The following is a 22,042-nucleotide window of genomic DNA, read 5'->3' as shown; positions in this document are numbered from 1 at the left end:
GCTAAGCTAAGCTAAGCTAGCGTGTTTACCGGCTGCCGGTTTCTACAACGTTTGCGTTATCGATCACCGATCGGAAGTTTCCCCGGGCAGCGTTAAAAATCTTCGCCGATTCCTTCCAGCCGGAAATGGGGGATAAAGCGTCCTTATTCATTTATTGTTCCTGGTGAAAAGGAAACACGCCGGGAGCAGCAGCGCGGTCCCCGGGAGGCCGTGGAGCTCCTGTCCCGGCGGACACCACGGAGGAGGGACGGCACAGGTGAGATGCTCACACCCAGACACGCGGAGAACAACCTGCGTGGGTTGGTTTCGGTTCGTGGGAGGGCGGAGGGAACTGATACGCGGTAACGCCCTGTCCAGCAGAACCCTGAAAATAGAAGCCAAACATGAGCAAACCCTGAAGAAGATGCTCCTCAAACGACTTCAAACCAAGGAAACGATCCAAGCTACTAGCCAAGCTACTAGCCAAGCTAACGCCGGCACTCAAGTTAATGCGCTCTCTTGTCACGATTATTGTATTTCAGTCAACGTGAAAAGTAACGTTGGAGGCGTTAAAAATATGTTGACATCACCGGTAAAATCTTCCGAAGAGAAGAAAGCAGACGAGGGAGGTGATGCTATGGATACAGTGGAAGTCTACAAATAATTGACTTGATGGATGACAGTGGCAGTCCTCTAGACTATGAACAGTTCTGTACTACACACGGATTTAAGCCTCCCATATTAGAGTTGATAAAGTTACGAAACGCACTGCCTCGACAATTTGTATTCCTGACCAAAAATTTAATGACGCACCAAACCGTACAACCAGTTACCCCGACTATCACTCCGGGGAATCTCAATTCTGGGCAAAAGTGCAGCAACTCCTTTGTTAGGAACTGTTTTACAGGAAACTTATTCCCTGGACGTCAAAACAAAAATAATATTCTAAATAAATTTGATAAGGAATCGATTGCCAGCTGCGAACTATGTATCTGACTCTCGCCATTGGACACGGCGGAGGAGGGAGGGTGAAGATCCGGGATGGAGGACGGGAGGAGAGCCGGTGTGAGATGGAGGTGATCGGCTGAGGAGACCCGGAAGGATCGGCCCGAAGCAGACCTGATATCGGCTAATCGATGTTTCACCTCCATTTTGAAGCGATAACCCGATGCTAAGCTAACTAGCAGGAAGCCTTTTTTTTTTATTTACAAATCTATATACACAACACTTCTGTTCAGTCAGGGGAAACACATAAATACATAGACATAAAGCTCAGACCGCCATAAAGAGTATTACTAAAATAAAGTTTCTATGCTGCTGCACATACATGCAAATATTTAAACTAATGTCTCAAATTAAATTGGTTCTTACAGGAAGACGTGGTCACCTGACGCGTCCAGCAGGTGATGGCGGCCCCGCCCCTCGGCCAACAGGAGGCCGTGTGCGTCAGCGTCTGTGACTCCGCCCCCCTGCTGTGGCGGGTGGCGGACCTGCGTGCCGTGCGTCGCGGCGGCCTGGTGGGAGCGCTGCTGGGCTCGCTGCCTCGGACGCCGCGGCAGAACGTGCGCCTCGGGCGTCCTCTGCTGCTGCTGCCGGAGGAGGAAACGCTACTCCGGGAACACGGCGCCGCCGCCACGCTGGTGCCCGTGTCGCAGGTTCGTCCGCTTGACGGCATGCCGTAGCCCAAAGGCGGCGGACGGTCTCTGATTGGCTGTCGGTGCGCAGGACGGCGGCGTAGCGGCGCTCCTGCTGCGACACGAGGAGGAGCAGAAGAACAGCTACGAGCGGCAGCAGGTCCTCGCCCTGCGGGACAGGAAGTCCTCGCTCGTCCGGGCCGTGAGCTCGTCGCAAGCGGGTGAGCGAAACGCCGTCTCCGGGACAACGTCCCCAAGCCGCCGATCTGACCCGCCCCCTCCCCAGATCCGGAGTCGGAGGCTGCGGACGAGGCCCTGCGGCGCCGCCTGCGGCGCCTGGAGAGCAGCTTTGAGTTCCCTCGCTCCTCGATGGCGGTGCAGCTGAGCACGGCGAGGGCGGGGCTTCCTCACTGCTCCGAGATCCCCGCCCCTCTGCGGGGGACGGGGACCATTCCGGACGACCCCCGATACCGGGTGTTCAGGGACCTGAGGGGGCGGGGCTTCTTCTTGACATCTGCCGGGAAGTTCGGCGGGGACTTCCTGGTTTACCCCGGTGAGTTTGGGCGCTCCGGGGCCGCCGGTCCCGCCCCTCCCCCTCTCACCGTGCGTCCGTCTCCAGGCGACCCCCTGCGGTTCCACGCCCACTTCATCGCCGTGTGCGTGGCGGCGGACCGAGACCTGTGCGTGCTGGACGTCCTGGCCGTGGCCCGGCTCGGGTCCAACGTGAAGAAGACCGTGCTGCTCTGCTCGCCGGCGCCGGGCGGCGCCGTCACCTACACCTCGCTGCAGTGGAGCGGCATGGTATGAGCCGCGCCGCCTTCAGGGACTCCCGGGAAGAGAGCGTGACCAAGGTCACAGGTCCATGCGGGACAAACACAATGAGGAGCTGACCTTTGACCTTCACCCGGACAATGTTCGATCATTGTGATGGGTTTGATTCGAGCGTGTCTTGAGGCTCTCGTGAGTGACTTTTGTTTAAGTTGCAATAGTTTCAGTTCATCTCCCCTCTGCTGGCCCCGCCCCCTGATGATGTCATCGATGACTGACAGAATGCAAATCTGATTAAATGCCATTTGAATTGACGTCTCCGTAGATCTGATGGAACATTTCAACCATGTGCCTTAACTATGGTAACCGTGGTAACTGGTAGCAGGAGAGCGCCGTCATGTCTCCAGGTATCTAGTTTCCTGTTGGGCAGCTGATCAGATGACAGGTCCTTCTCCTCCCCACCCATGTGACCAGGATAGGCCCCGCCCCTTCCTCCGCCGTGAGCTGTGATTGACCCGATTGGACGATAACGTTCTCCCACGATGCGTTCCTCCCGCCGCCATCTTGGACACCTGCATGTCGGCGTGAGGAGCAGGCGTCCCATGATGCACTCGGTCACACCAGCTGAAATCAACTTTATTGGTCTTTATTAAAGTGACAAAGAAAGAACACCGGGTGCTCCGAGCTTCGCTAAGCGGCTCCCGGTGCTAAGCTAACTGACACACAGAAAAGGTACAGTAGCCCCCGTCCGATCGGAGATGTTCTCCCAGGGGTTTCCGGTGACATCGGACCTGGATATCTTAGCTAGCAGATGGTTGGCTCAGCTCCACGGCTGCTTGCTAATGTCTAAAGTGCAGTGGACGTTAGCCTAGCAGACCTGATGTGAGCGCGGCGTCCTGAGCTCCCGGAACCTCAGGGAGACGGACGCCACCATCTGACAAGCCATTCGGGGAACTCGCCAACGGTCGCCAGGCGCTAAAAGACAGCGGCGGCTCTGCTCCGCACGGGAAACGACGTGCGTCCGTCCCGCATCAGTACATGAGGTCGGCGGCGCCGGCGCCGACCTCGGCCCCCTTCGGCTCCTGGAAGGGCAGGCGAACGCCGGCCAGGCGGACCAGCAGGAAGTCGAGGCCCTGCAAGAGGAAGACGAGGAAGAAGAGCCAGAAGCAGCTGTCGTAGCGCTCGCCGTACGCCTGGAACACGAAGGTCTCCTCCCTGAAGTTGGCGATGCGGTCGGACAGCCGGTGGATCTTCACCTCGCAGGCGAACAGCACGAGCACCAGGCAGCTGCTCAGGCCTGCGGAGAAGGAGGAGAACCGGGGAACCTTCTGAAAAAGCCGGCTCCGCTCGACGGACGCCCGACGCGCCTCCTCCCCCCGCTCGCCGAATGCTAAGCTACGTTCCGGCTGCGGAGGCGGCTCCTCACAGCTGATGGAGGTCCACAGGTAGAGCCCCAGCGGGCCCTGCAGGGTCTCGTAGGGTCGTCCGAAGGCGTTGAAGAAGAAGAAGCCGGAGGCCACGGAGGAGAAGAGGACCACCACGGCGCAGAAGAAGAGGACGCTGACGTGGAGGCCCACGGGGATGGCGTCCAGCAGCTCCGGGAAGACTGGGGAAGAAGAGGAGGAGGAGCGGGAGCTTAGTCCTACGTGGACCAGAAGCACCGGCAGCTGAGGAACGACCCTTCTTCTACTGGAACGGGAGGAGAGTAAAACCCCGTGAGACCCCGTGGAAACCAGATCTTCTGAAACCCCTCCAGCCGGGACTCCGGGAGCCTCCGAGAACATAGGAGGAGTTCCGCTGGCCCAGAGCTGGTGCCCTGGAGGACCTCCGACACCAAACAGAAGCTTTGTCCCTTCAGGGCTGGTGGGGCAGAAGATCAGCTCCTCCAAAGAAGATCAGCTTCTCTATAGAAGATCAGCTCCTCCACAGAAGATCAGCCCACCCGGAGCCCCACCGGCCCCTCCCACTCCGTGGGCCAGGCGGTCCTCATTGACTCGGCGCACAACAATACACGTTCACACGCACTTGTAGACATGCGCAGATGCTTTCACACGCACACTGAAACAAAATGAATACTCTCACACACACACACACACACACACACACACACACACACACAGAGGCAGATCCAGTTTCACACAGACAACGGATACGCGCTCACGCACAGGTGCACTGTCGTCCGGTAAAGGACCCGATCAATCGTTGGGTCCCCGCACCGGTCCCTGCTCCGGTCCCCCCTACCGGTTCCCGGTCCGGTCCCTCCCCCGGTCCCCGCTCCCATCCTCCGTCCGATTCCCAGTCCGGTCCCCCGTCCGGTTCCCGCTCGGGTCTCCCCTTCGGTCCCCCCTCCGGTCCCCCTACCGGTCCCCCCTCCGTTCCCTCCTCCGGTCCCCGCTCCGGTCCCCCCGGTGCACTCACAGTGGAAGCGGGCCTGCCGCCCCCCCAGGCCGCACTGCTTCACCCTGCGTCCCGCCAGCAGTCCGTAGCTCAGCGGGCCCACGAACTTGTCCAGCTCGGGTCCGGTGGCGTTGACCAGCTCCGCCCCGGTCCGGCACAGCACCGACCCGTCCAGCCAGCGCGGAACCGCCGCCGCCGCCGCCGCGCACATCGCGCACGTCAGAGACACCGCGCCGGACGCGCAGAACACCAGCCGCTGCTGAGACGCGGGCATGATGGCCGACACAGGGGAGCGGGGGGGGCGGGGGGGGGGGACCGGGAGGACCGGGAGGAGGAGCGGGGGGAGGAGCGGGGGGAGGGTTCGAGGAGGACCGAGAGGAGGGTTCGAGGAGGACCGAGAGGAGGGTTCGAGGAGGACCGTCTGCAGACATCTAGATATCTCTCTTCCCCTGCCGTACATTTAATAGTATTACAAGTACTAGTAGTACTAGTAGGACAGGAAGTTGTACTACCCGCTGGCCCTGGATTACAAGTACTCCCAGCGGCAGTAGCAGTTGTACTAGTACTGGTAGTACTTGTACATGATAACGTATTAAACGCTCCGGCGGCAGGTCACCATGGCAACCGGGGGATGCGGGTGTGCGCGTGGCGCCCCCTAGCGGCCGGTCGAGGTACCGCACGGCGTTTCGATCCGATCGATAGGTCCGTGTGTGCGTGCGTGTGTGTACGCACGGGACGCCCACGTGCACGCCACTCAGCCCCGGAAACGCACGCACGCACGCGCCCCGTCAGTACGCACGGTTTCCCCTTCCGGTGTCCCCCCACAGGTGATCGATCGGGCGATCGATGAGCCGATCGCACTGGGTGACGCACGGCCGAGCACGTGACCCCCGGCGCGGTGACGTCACTACTTGTACCGCTCGAAGCCGCTCCGCCGGAGTACTTGACCGAGTACACGGAGTAGTACCGCCCGTGTCCCGAGAAGTACTTCAACCGCCGCGGAGGAGTACTTACTGCGGCACCTCGTCACAATGAGGTAAATACTGTGAGTACTTTTACTGCAGTACTTTAAGATGCAAACCTAAAAACAGCCCGAAGCCGATCAAGTATTTGCTTGTTTTCACAGAAGTACTTTTACTATAATCACCTCACCGACGTGAAGTAACGCGTGTGATACCCGAGGACACACAGAGCCCGAAAAACCGCTGCATTTGTCATTAGAAATACTCCTAGTACCCGTGTACCCCGTGTACTCCTGCTGGAGTTTTGCTTGAAGTATTTTAACACTAATGTCATCACATGTGGTGTGGAAGTACTGCTAGTACTCGCCGTGCAGCCGTCCTGTGTCCGCACACGGAGTACTTGTACTACGTTCATGTCTCGTTGGGTGAATCCAGCGAGTAAAGTGAATGTAGTGGCCGTCGTGGGTGTGTGTGTGTGTGTGTGTGTGTGTGTGCAGTGCGTGTTGTTGCGGCGCAGTCCCGCGCTACACTGCGTGCCACTGTGAGCACCCGCATAACACCGGGTATTAGAGCGGCTTACGGAGGTCCCGGCGTCCGCAGGTTCCTGGCCGTCCTCCTGCTGCTCCGCTGCTCGGGGGCCTCCTGGCCGTGGGAGGCCTTCGGGAGCCTGCGGTCCCCCAACTTCCCCGAGCCGTACCCCCCAGACCTGGAGCTCCGCTGGAACCTCAGCGTCCCCCGGGGCTTCCGCCTGCAGCTCTACTTCAGCCACTTCCACCTGGAGCCCTCCTACCTCTGCCAGTACGACTTCCTCAAGGTACGGCGACCCGCAGGAGACCGGAGAGGACAGAGCAGAGACCAGACCTTCTTCTCTGGTCTGTCCTCCAGTCTGTCCTCCAGTCTGTCCTCCAGTCACCATCTAGTCCCGGTAGGTGAGCGCGGGGCGGCGCTGCAGCCTCCAGGGGAGATGCCTTCTCCTGGGGTGGAGGACATGTTTGGACGGGGCAGGAGATAACCCAGGACAAGAAGCAGCTGCTGGGTTCAGCTTCTAATCACTCACACACACACACACACACACACACACACACACAGAACATCCTCTGTCATTGATAAGCTTCACCAGCTCTGTTTATATGGTGTGTGTGTGTGTGTGTGTGTGTGTGTGTGTGTGTGCGTGTGTGTGTGTGTGCGTGCGTGCGTGCGTGCGTTTGTGTGTGTGGCCCCACGTTCACTGACCCTCTCAGTAAACACTGATTTGCTCCGTCCACGTTCTCACTGAAGTTCTCCATCATGTTTGTCAGAGACTGAAAAGTCCTGAAGGAGGAACATGTCACCATGTTCTCCCTGTGGGTTCCCTCCATCTTCTCCCTGTGGGTTCCCTCCATCTTCTCCCTGTGGGTTCCCTCCATCTTCTCCCTGTGGGTTCCCTCCATGTTCTCCCTCCTGGACAATCAGAGGTTGAACAGTTGGATGTGTGTGATTGACGGCCGACCGTCCAGTCTAAGCCCCGCCTCTCGCCCCAATGTGACCTGTGATTGGCTGCAGCTCTGCACTGCACAGGATCTGATCCTTGGTGAACAGACGGATGGATGGACGGAGGGATGCAATTTTGAATTGATTGATGATTTTTGTGATTGGTTGATGGATGGATGGATTGTTGGATGTATTGATTAATTGATGGATTGATGGATGTTTTGATGGACGGACGGACGGATGGCTGTTTGGATGGCTGTTTGGATGGATGGATGGATGGATGGCTGGATGGATGGATGGATGGATGGATGGATGGATGATCGATGGATGGATGGATGTCCAGCCTTTTTCTCCCAGTGATGTTCTGCGGCCGCCCTGAGCACTGTGCGGTCATGTGACCTGTGTGTCAGGTGGAGGCGGAGGGCGAGGTCCTGGGCTTGTTCTGCGGCCAGGAGGACACGGACACGGAGGCGGTGCCGGCCCAGAAGGTCATCACCTCGCCGAGGAACGCCCTCAGCCTGGTGTTCTCCTCGGACTTCTCCGACGAGGAGCGCTTCTCCGGCTTCCAGGCACACTACAGCGCCGTGGGTGGGTGTCAGGGTGTGGCGTCCGTCTGTCCCGGTCTCCCGGCGAGCGCGGCGGTCGTAAGGATAAGCGTCGAGTCCCCGAAAGGGAGGCGTTAGATGCCAAAGAGCTCGGTGTAGATGATTGACCCGGACCGGACGAGGAACAGGTAAAGATCCCGGTCGTCCCGTCCGTCATCCATCACGAGATCCGTGAGTTCTGGAGCCGCCGAGCGTTGACCTCCGGCTCCGTCTTCTGGAAGCAACCATGGAGGGTCGAAGGCGGCGGGTGGACAGCGGAGGTTCTGGAGACGCAGACTAACCACGGGGCGGTGTTCTCCTCCTCAGATGTAGACGAGTGCAAAGACCAGCCGGACGAGGACCTCCTCTGCGACCACTTCTGCCACAACTACATCGGAGGCTACTACTGCTCCTGTCGCTATGGTTACCTGCTGCACTCAGACAACCGCACCTGCAGAGGTGAGCCGGCCGGGGCTGGGCGGACCTGAAGGGGGCTCCGGAGTGTCCACGTTTACTCTCCAAGTGCACGTACATGCACGTCTGCGTGGGCCAGACGCTGGCTCGGGGCCGGACGGGCCGGACGGGCTCCCCATCCAGGGGACAGAGCGGCGGCCCGCGGCCCCCCCCCTCCGGAGGCGGGTCGCCGCTAAGCGCTTTACGGGGGAAATCCGCGGCATGAGGCCCGCAGAGGTCAGGGGTCAAACAAACACACGCCGGCTTCACGCAAATACGGCCGACACAACAACGGGAACGCCGCCGCGCGCAGGGTGACGGGACCAGACGGCGGCTCGCGGGCCGTCGATGGATAATCAATGGGCTTCCAGCAGGGCGGGGGGGCTCTAGCCAGGCGATGGCTTATTACACCAGGAAGTACGACGCCTACAATCAGCACAGGGTGAGGGGTGAGGGGTGAGGGGTGAGGGTAAAGAGTCAATGCTTCATGAGGTCTCCAGGCGGGCGCCCTCCTTTAGTGGTGTTACATCCAAAGGCCTCCTCAAAACACACCTCCAAAGGGCTTGACAGCAACATCTGGCGTCCCAGATGTGACACCTCTGGAGAAGAAGACGCTCGACTATTAGAGATACAAATATAATTACGACAGGAATAAGGTGATTGTAAAATAAGGACCAGATCATCTCGTGATCCGATCGTCAAATAATCAAATATTCAAATCATGTCACGGTAAAATATCACAACAGAAACATAAAAATCAGTATATCATTTATAATAAATATAATGAAAATAAAGTACCAATATAAGGGAGAAATAATAAAATCCTGTAATGATGATATAATTAAAGCCTAACACAATAAAATCATCTAATAGTATAACATAATTGTATAATAATGTAATTATATGATATTTTAACTCTGGCGGGCCATCAAGGCCTGCAAGGTCTTCTCTGCTGGCCAATAAAAAATATCTGAGTCACAGATGTTAATTATATTTTGTCCCTGAATACTTATTAAATAATTCCAAATGGTCTGTTCACTTCCTTTCCTAGCTTTTCTCCTGGTTGTGGCGCTTCTAGACATTCCAGACATTTTCATATTAAACAATTTAACCAATCACATCTCAGCCATCATCTGTTGCCAGGCAGGGTCAAAGTCAAAGAAATCTGCCTGGGGGGGACGGGCTTAGCTGTATAATACTTTACTATTTAAGACTTTATTTTGGAAATTATAGACTGATGCACGGACTGAGGTGCAGTGTGTGTGTGTGTGTGTGTGTGTGTGTGTGTGTGTGTGTGTGTGTGTGTGTGTGTGTGTGTGTGTGTGTGTGTGTGTGTGTGTGTGTGTGTGTGTGTGTGTGTGTGTGCGCAGTGGAGTGCAGTGACATGGTGTTCAGGGAGCGTACGGGCGTCCTGAGCAGCGTAGACTTCCCGGCTCCGTACCCCAAGAGCTCCGAGTGCCGCTTCAGGCTGGAGGTGGAGGAGGGCTTCAGACTGCAGCTGCACTTCGACCACACCTTCGACGTGGAGGACCATCCTGACGTGCAGTGTCCCTACGACTACGTGCAGGTGTGCACACATACACACACACACACACACACACACACACACGTGCACCAACTCCCGGGAGTCTTGTCCAGGTTGCCGCGGGCAACAGGCAGTTTGGCCCGTTCTGCGGGAACCGATCGCCCGGATTGATCGACACGGACAGCAACCAGGTGACGGTGCTGTTCCACAGCGACAACTCTGGAGAGAACCTGGGCTGGAGGCTCACCTACACAGCCATAGGTAACACACACACACACACACACACACACACACACACACAAAGACAGGAAATGGAAATGTGGCTTTTATTTGGACAGGAAGTAGATGCCCGGCGCCGGAGCGGCCTGCCGGCACCCTGCTGAGCCCCGACCAATCAGAATACTCCTTTCGGGACCATGTGGTGTTCAGCTGCCTGCCCGGGTTCAGGCTGCTCAAGGTCGGCGGAGACGCCGCACTTCACTTCCTGTTTCCACTCCAACATGGCAGCGTGTTCCTTGGGAACGCAACGCTTATGTGTGTGTGTGTGTGTGTGTGTGTGTGTGTGTGTGTGTGTGTGTGTGTGTGTGTGTGGCCACATGATCACCACAGAACGGCGAGCTCCTCCCCCACCTCCAGCTGGAGTGTCAGGCCGACGGCTCGTGGAGCGGCGCCCCCCCCCGCTGTCACAGTAAGACCCACTTCCTGTTCCTGGCCGGGGGGGGCGGTGCGGCAGCCAATCACAGCCAGGCACCGAGCGGCTAAGCTAGCACAACAACGAGACAACGGCGGGACAACACGTACACAACAACCATGCAATAACGACACGGCAACCAAACGACATCAACGACCACGCAACAACTGGGCAACAGCCCGACAGCAACTACACAACTAGACAACAATCACACAACAACCTGACGGAACATAGATAACAATCACACAAAAATGGACAATGACCAGATATTATCCTCATCACGGGGTGTGTGTGTGTGTGTGTGTGTGTGTGTGTGTGTGTGTGTGTGTGTGTGTGTGTGTGTGTGTGTGTGTGTGTGTGTATCAATAATCAATAATGACCGTCTGTGTTGCAGCGGTGGATTGTGGAAACCCCAGGGCGGTGGACATGGCCGACGTGGTGTTTGGTAGCCATGACAACCGCACGACGTTTGGTGCCACCGTCAGCTACGTCTGCAGAGACCAGGCCTTCAGTCTGCAGCCCGACAACAGTGGGACCCTGCGCCGTGTCCAAGCTGCCTGCGGGCACCGTGCTATTACCGTGTTGTTCCACGTTACCGTGTGATTACCGTGTGATTACCGTGTGATTACCATGTTGTTCCATGTTAGCGTGTTATTACCGTGTTATTACCGTGTTGTTCAATGTTACCGTGTTATTACCGTGTTGTTCCATGTTACCGTGTTATTACCGTGTTGTTCCACGTTACCGTGTTATTACCGTGTCTTGCGTGTGTTGTCAGTGTGTTGTCATGACGTTGGTGTTGTGTTTCAGGCTCGTACACCTGCGGCCCCGGGGGCCAGTGGGTCCACCCGGTCCGAGGCCCCGACCCCCCCGCGTGTCTCCCAGGTAGGTGCGGGTCAGGACCCCGGACCCCGGACCCCTGACCCGCCCTAACCCCCCCCCCCCTGCCCCCCAGCCTGCGGCCTCCCCTCGCGGCCCCTCCCCTCCCAGGTGAAGCGGGTGGTGGGGGGTCGGCCGGCCCCCCCGGGCCTGTTCCCCTGGCAGGTGCTGCTGAGCGTGCGGGACCGGAGCCGGGTCCCCGAGGACCGCTGGTTCGGCTCCGGGGCCCTGCTGGACCCGCACTGGGTCCTCACCGCCGCACACGTACTCAGGTCCCTGCGCAGGGACACCACCGTGGTCCCTCTGGACCCAGGACACGTCCAGGTACACACACACACACACACACACACACACACACACACACACACACACACACACACATATGTGCATATATATGTAAAGACATACACATGTGAGTGTATGCATATGTGTATATACTTTTGTATGTGTTTATATTTATGTGTGTATGTTTATATTCCTATTTATATATGTGTGTGTGTATGTGTATATATGTATATATATACATATATATTTGTGTATGTGTATATATATACATATATATGTGTATGTATGTGTGTGTGTATGTATATATATATAAATGTGTGTGTATGTGTGTATATATATATATACATTTGTATGTGTGCATGTATATATGTGTGTGTGTATATGTATATTATATATGTATGTATGTGTGTATGTATATAAATAAATGTGTGTGTGTATATATATATATATACTTGTTTGTATGTGTGTGTGTATGTATATATATGTATATATGTATGTATTTGTGTGTATGTGTATATATATAAGTGTGTGTGTGTATATATATATAAAAATATACATTTGTATGTGTGTATGCATATATATGTGTGTGTGTGTATGTGTGTGTATGTATATATATGTATATATGTATGTGTGTGTGTGTGTGTGTGTATATATATATATATATATATTTTTGTGTGTGTGTGTGTATATGTATAAATGTATGTACGTGTGTGTATGTATATACATGTATGTGTGTGTTGTGTGTGTGTGTGTATGTGTGTGTATGTATATATATGTATATATGTATGTGTGTGTGTGTGTATATATATCTATATATTTATATATATTTGTGTGTGTGTGTGTATATATATAAATGTATGTACGTGTGTATGTATATACATGTATGTGTGTGTGTGTGTGTGTGTGTGTGTGTGTGTGTGTATGTGTGTGTGTGTAGGTGTGTGTATGTATATATATGTATATATGTATGTGTGTGTGTGTGTGTGTGTGTGTATATATATATACATATTTGTGTGTGTGTGTGTGTGTGTGTGTGTAGGTGTCTGTGGGTGAGGTGGACTTCCGTTCCCAGGATGGAGGTGGGTCCCTGTCGGTGGAGCAGATCTTCCTCCACCCCGACTTCCGTCCCGACAACTACAACAACGACATCGCCCTGCTGCGTCTGAGCCGGGGGGCGGAGCTTAGCGGCGCCGTGCGTCCCGTGTGCCTGCCGCCGCCGCGCCGACAGGTTAGCGTCGCCGGGGTTAGGGTTAGGGTCAGGTGACCTCGGGCCTATTCCGCGCTGACCTCTGACCTCGGTTTCCAGGGCGACGCCCCCTCCCCCCCGCCCCTCCTGGTGGGGCTGGTGGCCGGCTGGGGCGTGTCCCGGCCCGGCGGCCCGACCCCGGCCCCCCCCGGCCCCGGGGCCCGGGAGCCCCTGCAGTACGCCAAGCTGCCCGTGGTCCCCCAGGACGAGTGCGCCGCCAGCTACGCCTCGCGCTCCGGCGCCTACAACGTGACGGCGGACATGTTCTGCGCCGGCTTCCCGGAGGGGGGGCCGGACGCCTGCCTCGGGGACAGCGGGGGGGCTTTCGTGGCGGAGCGGAGGGGGCGCTGGGCGGCGCTGGGCCTGGTGTCCTGGGGGGGGCCCGAGGACTGCGGCTCCAGGAGGGTCTACGGGGTCTACACCCGCGTGGCCCACTACGTGGACTGGATACACAACCTGACAGGCATCCCTTACATGGACGACCCTGACCCCTGACCCCTGACCCCTGACCCCTGATCACCTGACCCCTGGCCCTGATCACCTGACCTCTGACCCCTGGTCCCTGATCACCTGATCCTGACCCCTGGTCCCTGACGCTGATAGCCTGACCCCTGACCCCTTGACCCCCGACCCTTCCTTCACCTCAGCTGACAAATAAAACACACCTGAGACTCCCAGCTGTGTGTTGTCTTCTCTGGAAACACACACACACACACACACACACACACAGATACACACAAACATACAACCCTGGCTCTGGGAAACTACTATTGCTCTTCCTCCTCTTTCTCTTCATCCTCCTCCTCCTCCGAACGGTTTGAATGAGTCATTTTATTATGTTTCTTAAAATTTCACCCTATCTTTTTTTAAATTGGCAGTTACTGTGCTTTAATTTCTTTTAATTTTACTTTCATTTCTCCCTATTTTTGTTATAATTTGTCATTGATTTTTGCAGTTCTATATGAAATCTCACCCCTCTCACTTTGATTTTACTCATCCATCCATCTTTGATATAATTTCTCAGTCATATTGATCCATTTTTGGTATTTTAACAGTAATTTTGACATAATTACTGGTACATTTTTGCTATTATTTCTTCTTAATGTCAGTGTAAATTGGTGGTCATTTGACTTAAATTCCTTCTTGATATTACTGTTGTTTAACTGTCAGCGTCAGTCTTCTGCTGTCAGTGTTTCCCTGATTTCCCCTCCATCATTTTACTGTAATGTCTCATTCTTCGTTTCAAATCTCCTTCCTTGTCGTTGCCGCGGTCTCTCTGAGAAAGGATCCGTGCAGGAATATTTCCGGTGATTCCTTCACGTCCCCACCGCCTCTCTTTCTGAGGAACTCCAGGGGAGATTTGCCACTACATTTGAAGAAGTTGGGTAGAATTTCCAGTGGAGGTCGTGGAAATTTTCCTGTCGTTTTCTTCTAATTGAATTCCATCTCCCCATTTTCAGTTCATCCTCGCGTGCGCGGACTATGATGTCACTTCCTGTCCCGGTTCGACCCCCCCCGAGCCCCTCAGCAGGAAACAACTCCAACCTTCAGAGCTTTTATTTTGAAGTGACACGGGACGACGGTTCAGAGCGGTAACAGTGTCGTACTGCACTTCGTGGAAGGATGGATGCATGTTTTGCACTTTGCGGTTGCCGTGACGACGGCGCCCTCAGACGGCGGTGTGGTTGAGGCGCTGCTGCTCCATGGTGTGGTGGATCCAGAGCAGGAAGTTGCCCAGGCGGGTGTAGACGCCGTACTTGCCCCGGGCTGCGCAGCGCTCGCCCCAGCTCACCACGCCCGCCAGGAACCAGGTGTCCCGGTAGGAAACCACGAAGGGGCCGCCGCTGTCTCCGCTGCAGGCGTCACGGCTCTGATGGAGGAACCCAGCGCAGAACATGTTGTCTGTGATCACCTGCAGGACACAGAAGATAAGACTCCACACAACACACACACATCCATCCATCCATCCATACAAAAATTACACGAAATATCCATCCGCCCATCATCCATCCATCCATCTATGCATGTTTGGATGGATGGATGGATGGATGGATGGATGGATGGAAGGATGTTGTGATGGATGAATGGATGGATAGATGGATGGATATTCTGAGGAATTTATGTATGTATGTATGTACGCTCGCTCACACCCAAAACACCCGTCTCCATCAACTATGATCCCATAGCCATCACGGACTCATTCACATTTCTTGGGTCACACATCACTAGCACACTAAAATTCAAACAGCACTCAGAAGAAGTCTATAAAAAAGCCAACAAAAGACTGTTTTTCCTCAGACAACTAAAAAAATTCAACGTGAGACACAATATTCTCCTCCAGTTCTACACAGCCATAATTGAAAGTATCCTGACCTCATCAATAATAATCTGATATGGTAACTTGGACAGTCAATCCCGCTCAAAACTTCAACGCACTATCAATAAAGCGTCCAGAATCATGGCTCACACTCTTCCTCCCATAGACACCCTGTATCAAAGACGCATCATACAACGCTCAATCAAAATCTCAGACCACACACACCCTGCACACCACCTGTTTACACTCATGCCCTCTGGGAGGCGCTACAGATCTCTCAGAACCAAATCTGTCAGATTTAAAAACAGCTTTTTTCCAACAGCTATACGGACTTTGAACAAATCACTGTCTTGGTGTGTGATGTGTCCCGTCTGCTTGGCTTGATCTTCTGTCTGTAGTGCATTGTTGACGATGGAACTGACACAGGAGAGATGTGAGCATTATGTGCTGCACCGGAAACAATTTCCACCAACACTGTTGAATGGCCTAAATAAATGATTCTGATTCTGATGTATGTATGTATGTATGTATGTATGTATAGATGTATAGATGTATGGATGGATGGATGGATGGATTTTTTGAGGGCTCTTTAATGAATGGATGTTTTGAATAATGGATTGACGGATATTTTGTGTAATTTTTGGATGGTTGGTTGATCCTATATATCGATAGATACTTGGATGGATTGATGTTGTGATTGATGGATGTAAAGTTGGATAGATGGATGGATGGATATTTTGAGGAATGTATGTATGTGTGTATGTATGGACGGATGTATGTATGTATGTATGTATGTATTTTGGTATTTATGTAAGTATGTATGTAGTTATGGACGAATGTATGTATGTATGCATGTATGCATGTATGTATGCATGTATGTATGTATGTATGGATGGATGGAAGTATGTATGTATGTATGTATGTACGTATGTATGTATGTCTGTATGGACAGATGTTTGTATGTATGTATGGATGGATGGACGGACGGACGGATGTATGTATGTATGTTGGTATTTATGTATGTATGTATGTATGTATGTATGGACGGATGTATGTATGTATGTATGTATGTATGTATGCATGTATGTATGGACAGATGTTTGTATATGTGTATGTATGTATGTATGTATGTATATATATGTATGTATGTATGGATGGATGGCTGTATGGAAGTATGTATGTATGTATGTATGTATGTACATATGTATGCATGTATGTATGTCTGTATGGACAGATGTTTGTATATATGTATGGATGGATGGATGGATGGACAGACGGACGGACGGATGTATGTATGTATATATGTATGTTGGTATTTATGTACGTATGTATGTATGTATGTATGGACGGATGTATGTATATATGTATGTATGTATTGATGGATGGTCGGATGTATGTATGTATGTATGGATGGACGGAAGTATGTATGTATGTATGTATGTATGTATGTATGTATGGACAGATGTTTGCATGTATGTATGTATATATATATGTATGTATGTATGGATGGATGGACGTATGTATGTATGTATGTATGTATGTATATATGTATGTATGTATGTATATACGGATGTATGTATGTATTTATGTATGTATGTATGTATTTATGTATGTATGTATGTATGGACGGATGTATGTATGAAAGTTTGGATGGATGAATAGATATTTTGAGGAATTTATGTATGTATGTATGTATATATGTATGTATGTAAGTATGCATGTATGTATGTATATATTTATGTATGTATGTATGTACGTTTGCATATATGTATGTATGTGTATATATATATATATGTATGGACGGACGGACGGAAGTATGTATGTATGTATGTTTGTATGTATGTACGTATGTAAGGATGAATATTTTGAGGAATTTATGTATGTATGTACGTATGTATGTCGAGGCTGACAGATGAGGTTAGACAGGAATCCCCATGGACCATGATGTTTGCGGATGACATTGTGATCTGTAGTGAGAGCAGACAACAGGTAGAGGAAAATCTAGAGAGGTGGAGGTATGCTCTGGAAAGGAGAGGAATGAAAGTTAGTCGCAGCAAGACAGAATATATGTGTGTGAACGAGAGGAACTCGGGTGGAGCGGTGAGGCTACAGGGAGTAGAGATCAAGAAGATGGAGGATTTCAGGTACTTAGGGTCAACAGTCCAGAGTGTAGGAGAGTGTGGAAAAGAGGTGAAGAGACGGGTCCAAGCAGGTTGGAATGGGTGGAGAAAAGTGTCAGGGGTACTATGTGATAGAAGACTATCGGCCAGAATAAAAGGAAAGGTGTACAAGACAGTGGTGAGACCAGCGATGATGTATGGACTAGAAACTGTTCCAATGACCAAAAGACAGCAGGCAGAACTAGAGGTTGCAGAGATGAAGATGTTGAGGTTCTCTTTGGGAGTGACCAGGATGGATAGGATCAGGAATGAGTCTATCAGAGGGACGGCACATGTTCGATGTTTTGGAGAGAAGGTCAGAGAAGCCAGACTGAGATGGTTCGGTCATGTACAGAGAAGAGATAGTGAATATATTGGTAGACGGATGCTGGAATTGGAGCTGCCAGGTAATAGGTCTCGAGGAAGACCAAAGAGAAGATTTATGGACGTAGTGAGAGAGGATATGAAGGTAGCTGGTGTGAGAGAGGAAGATACAGAGAATAGGGTTAGATGGAGAAGGTTGACTCGCTGTGGCGACCCCTGACGGGTAAAGCCGAAAGAGGAAGAAGAAGATGTACGTATGTATGTCTGTATGTATGGACGGATGTATGTATATATGGATGGATGGTCGGATGTATGTATGTATTTATGTATGTATGGACGGACGGAAGAATGTATGTATGTATATATGTATGTATGTATGCATGTACGTATATATGTATGGACAGATGTTTGCATATATGTATGTATGTATATATGTTAGTATGTGTGGCTAGATGTATTTATGTATGTATGTATGGATGGATGGAGGGATTTATGTATGTATGTATGTATGTATGTTTGGACGGATCGATGTATTTATTTATCTCTGTAAGTATGTTGCGACGGATGTATGTATGTATATATGTATGGATCTATGGATGTGTTTATGTATGTATGTAAGTATGTATGGACTGATGGACAAATGTATGTATGTATGGATGGATGTATGGATGTGTGTATGTATGTATGTATGTATTGATGGATGGTCGGATGTATGTATGTATGTATGTATGTATGTATGCATGTATGTATGTATGTGTGGACAGATGTATGTATGTATGGATTGATGGATGGATGGATATTTTGAGGAAATTATGTATGTATGTATGTCTGTATGTATTTATGTATGTATGTATGTATGGACGGATGTATGTATGAAAGTTTGGATGGATGGATGGATGGAGGAATAGATATTTTGAGGAATTTATGTATGTATGTATGTATATATGTATGTATATAAGTATGTTTGTATGTATGTAAGTATGCATGTATGTATGTATGGACAGATGTATGTATATATGTATGGATGTATGGATGGATGGACGGATGAATGTATGTATGTATGTATGCAGGTATGTATGTATGTATGGACAGATGGTTGCATATATGTATGTATTTATATATGTATGTATGTATGTATTGATGGATTGATGTATGGAAGGATGTTTGTATGTATGTATGTATGTATGTATGTATGAATGTATGTATGTATGTATGCATGTATGTATGTATGTATACATGGACAGATGTTTGTATGTATGTATGTATGTATATATGTATGTATGTACGTATGTATGGTTGTATGGACGGATCGATGTATGTATTTATCTATGTATGTATGTATGGACGGATGTATGGTTGTATGGACGGATCGATGTATGTATTTATCTATGTATGTATGTATAGACGGATGTATGTATGTATGTATGGATGTATGGATGTGTTTATGTATTTATGTATGTATATATGAATGTATGGACGGATGGACAAATGTATGTATGTATGTATGTATGTTTGTATGTATGTAGTTATGTAAGGATGAATATTTTGAGGAATTTATGAATGTATGTACGTATGTATGACTGTATGTATGGACGGATGTATGTATATATGTATGTATATATGGATGGATGGTCGGATGTATGTATGTATGTATTTATGTATGTATGGACGGACGGAAGTATGTATGTATGTATGTATGCATGTATGTATATATGTATGGACAGATGTTTGCATATATGTATGTATGTATATATGTATGTATGTATGGCTAGATGTATGTATGTATGTATGGATGGAGGGATTTATGTATGTATGTATGGACGGATCGATGTATTTATTTATCTATGTAAGTATGTTGCGACGGATGTATGTATGTATATATGTATATATGTATGGATCTATGGATGTGTTTATGTATGTATGTATGTATGGACTGATGGACAAATGTATGTATGTATGGATGGATATATGGATGTGTGTATTTATGTATGTATGTATGTATGGATGGATGTATGTATGGATGGATGGATGGATGAATGGATGGATAGATGGATGGATATTTTGAGGAATTTATGGGTGTATGTATGTATGTATGTATGTATATAAGTATGTATTAATGTATGTATGTATGTATGCATTTACGCATGTATATATATATATACATATATACGGCGGACTAATATATGTATGGACAGATCGATTTATTTATTTATATATGTATGTATGTATGAACGTAAGTATATATGTATGTATGTATGGATGGATGGCTGTATGGACGGAGGTATGTATGTATGTATGCATGTATGTATGGACAGATGTTTGTATATATGTATTTATGTATGTATGGCTGGATGGACAGACGGATGTATGTGTGTATGTATGTATGTATGTATGTACGTATGTATGCATGTTGGTATTTATGTATTTATGTATGTATATATGGACGTATTTATGTATGTATGTATGTATGTTTGTATGCATGTATGTATGTATGTATGGATAGATGTTTGTATATATGTATGTTTGTATGGACGGATGGATGGATGTATGGACGGATGTATGTATGTATGTATGTATGTATGTATATATGTACGTATGTATGTATGTATGTATTGACGGATGTATGTATGTATGTATATATGTATGTATGTATGTATGTATTTATGTAGGTATGTATGTATGCATGTATGTATGTATTTCTGTATGTGTGGACAGATGTATGTATATATGTGTGTATGTATGTATGCATTTATGTATGGACGGATGTATGTATGTTTGGATGGATAGATGTTTGGATGGATGGATGGATGGATATCTTGAGGTAATTCATGTATGTATCTATATATGTATTTATGTATGTATATAAGTATTTTTGTATGTATGTAAGTATGCATGTATGTATGTATGTATGGACGGATGTATGTATATATGTATGGATGTATGGATGTATGGACGGATGTATGTATGTATGTATGCATGTATGTATGTATGTATGGACAGATGGTTGCATATATGTATGTATATATACATGTATGTATGTATGTAAATATTGATGGATTGATGTATGGACGGATGTATGTATGTATGTATGAATGTATGTATTTATGTAGGCATGCATGTATGTATGTATGTATGAAGGTATGTATGTATGGACAGTTTTTTGTATATATGTATGTATGTATATATGTATGTATTTATGGATGGATGGATGGACGGATGTATGTATGGATGTATGGATGTGTTTATGTATGTATGTATGTATGTATGTATGACGGAATATTTTGAGGAATTTATGTATCTATGTACGTATGTGTGTATGTATATATGGACGGATGTATTTATATATGTACGTATGTATGGATGGATGGTCGGATGTATGTATGTGTGTATGTATGTATGCATGTAAGTATCTATGTATGGACAGATGTTTGCATATATCTATGTGTGTATATATGTATGTATGGATGGATGGATGGATGGACGGATGTATGTATGTATGCATGGACGGATCGATGTATTTATTTATTTATTTATCTATTTGTGTATGTATAGACGGATGTATGTATGGATGTATGGATGTGTTTATGTATGTATGTATGTATGTATGTATGAACGGATGGACAAATGTATGTATGTATGTATGCATGCATGTATGTATGTATGTATGTATGGATGAATATTTTGAGAAATTTATGTATGTATGTACATATTTATGTATGTATGTATGTATGGACGGATTTATGTATATATGTATGTATGTATGGATGGATGGTCAGATGTATGTATGTCTGTATGGATGGACGGACGGAAGTATGTATGTATGTATGTATGTATGTATGTGTGTATGCATGTATGTGTATATGTATGTATGGATGGATGGCTGGATGTTTGGATGGATGGATGGATGGACAGATCGATGTATTTTTTTATCTATGTAAGTATGTTGCGACGGATGTATGTATGAAAGTTTGGATGGATGGATGGATGGATGGATGGATGAATGGATATTTTGAGGAATTTATGTATGTATGTATGTATATATGTATGTATATGAGTATTTTTGTATGTATGTAAGTATGCATGTATGTATGTATGTATGTATGTACGTATGTATGTATGGACGGATATATGTATATATGTATGGATATATGGATGGATGGACGGATGAATGTATGTATGTATGGACAGATGGTTGCATATATGTATGTATGTATGTATGTATGTATTGATGTATGGACGGATGTATGTATGTATGTATGTATGAATATATGGATGTATGTATGCATCTATGTATGGACGGATGTATGTATGTATGGACAGATGGACAAATGTAGATATGTATGAATGGATGTATGGATGTGTCTATGTA

The 22,042-nt window shown here is 48.8% G+C and overlaps 4 protein-coding genes across 7 annotated transcripts in view; 2 read left to right on the top strand and 2 right to left on the bottom strand.

Annotated features, from left to right (window-relative positions):
- Positions 1 to 108: 108 nt before the first annotated feature.
- On the top strand, positions 109 to 2,695 carry tsen34 (TSEN34 tRNA splicing endonuclease subunit). 2 transcript variants are annotated; one of them, XM_086164127.1, is made up of 5 exons: positions 109 to 256; positions 1,353 to 1,634; positions 1,705 to 1,834; positions 1,900 to 2,166; positions 2,233 to 2,695. In XM_086164127.1, the coding sequence occupies exons 2-5, from the start codon at positions 1,386 to 1,388 to the stop codon at positions 2,418 to 2,420; spliced, it is 834 nt and encodes a 277-aa protein (XP_086020253.1). In that variant the 5' UTR covers positions 109 to 256; positions 1,353 to 1,385; the 3' UTR covers positions 2,421 to 2,695. The 2 variants fall into 2 exon arrangements, with proteins under 2 accessions (XP_086020253.1, XP_086020252.1); XM_086164126.1 differs by having other exon boundaries at positions 1,900 to 2,170.
- A 308-nt stretch (positions 2,696 to 3,003) lies between these two features.
- On the bottom strand, positions 3,004 to 5,061 carry clrn1 (clarin 1). Of its 2 annotated transcripts, XM_086164130.1 has the most exons (3): positions 4,800 to 5,061; positions 3,808 to 3,987; positions 3,004 to 3,678 (listed from the first exon to the last, which is right to left on the bottom strand). In XM_086164130.1, the coding sequence occupies exons 1-3, from the start codon at positions 5,050 to 5,052 to the stop codon at positions 3,413 to 3,415; spliced, it is 699 nt and encodes a 232-aa protein (XP_086020256.1). In that variant the 5' UTR covers positions 5,053 to 5,061; the 3' UTR covers positions 3,004 to 3,412. The 2 variants fall into 2 exon arrangements, with proteins under 2 accessions (XP_086020256.1, XP_086020255.1); XM_086164129.1 differs by having other exon boundaries at positions 3,004 to 3,987.
- Positions 5,062 to 5,661: 600 nt separating this feature from the next.
- On the top strand, positions 5,662 to 13,550 carry masp1 (MBL associated serine protease 1). Its single transcript, XM_086164125.1, has 13 exons — positions 5,662 to 5,814; positions 6,341 to 6,554; positions 7,621 to 7,798; positions 8,122 to 8,253; positions 9,618 to 9,814; positions 9,886 to 10,033; positions 10,111 to 10,229; positions 10,382 to 10,460; positions 10,858 to 10,992; positions 11,274 to 11,348; positions 11,419 to 11,666; positions 12,667 to 12,855; positions 12,934 to 13,550. Exons 1-13 carry the CDS (start codon positions 5,810 to 5,812, stop codon positions 13,366 to 13,368), a joined length of 2,154 nt encoding a protein of 717 aa, XP_086020251.1. The 5' UTR covers positions 5,662 to 5,809; the 3' UTR covers positions 13,369 to 13,550.
- An 867-nt stretch (positions 13,551 to 14,417) lies between these two features.
- LOC147223979 (coagulation factor X) overlaps positions 14,418 to 22,042 on the bottom strand; it is a 29,103-nt gene continuing 21,478 nt past the window's right edge. For both annotated transcript variants that reach the window (XM_086164307.1, XM_086164308.1), the window contains one exon: positions 14,418 to 14,785. In XM_086164307.1, the coding sequence (XP_086020433.1) occupies positions 14,543 to 14,785 (243 nt within the window). In that variant the 3' untranslated portion in view covers positions 14,418 to 14,542. The remainder of the gene's footprint in view (positions 14,786 to 22,042) is intronic.

The sequence above is a fragment of the Fistularia commersonii genome, chromosome 18, assembly GCF_037954325.1.
Source record: "Fistularia commersonii isolate RoL2024-O1a breed Wild chromosome 18, RoL_Fcom_v1.0, whole genome shotgun sequence".
Lineage (NCBI taxonomy): Eukaryota > Metazoa > Chordata > Actinopteri > Syngnathiformes > Fistulariidae > Fistularia > Fistularia commersonii.
This window is presented reverse-complemented; position numbering and strand designations above follow the sequence as displayed.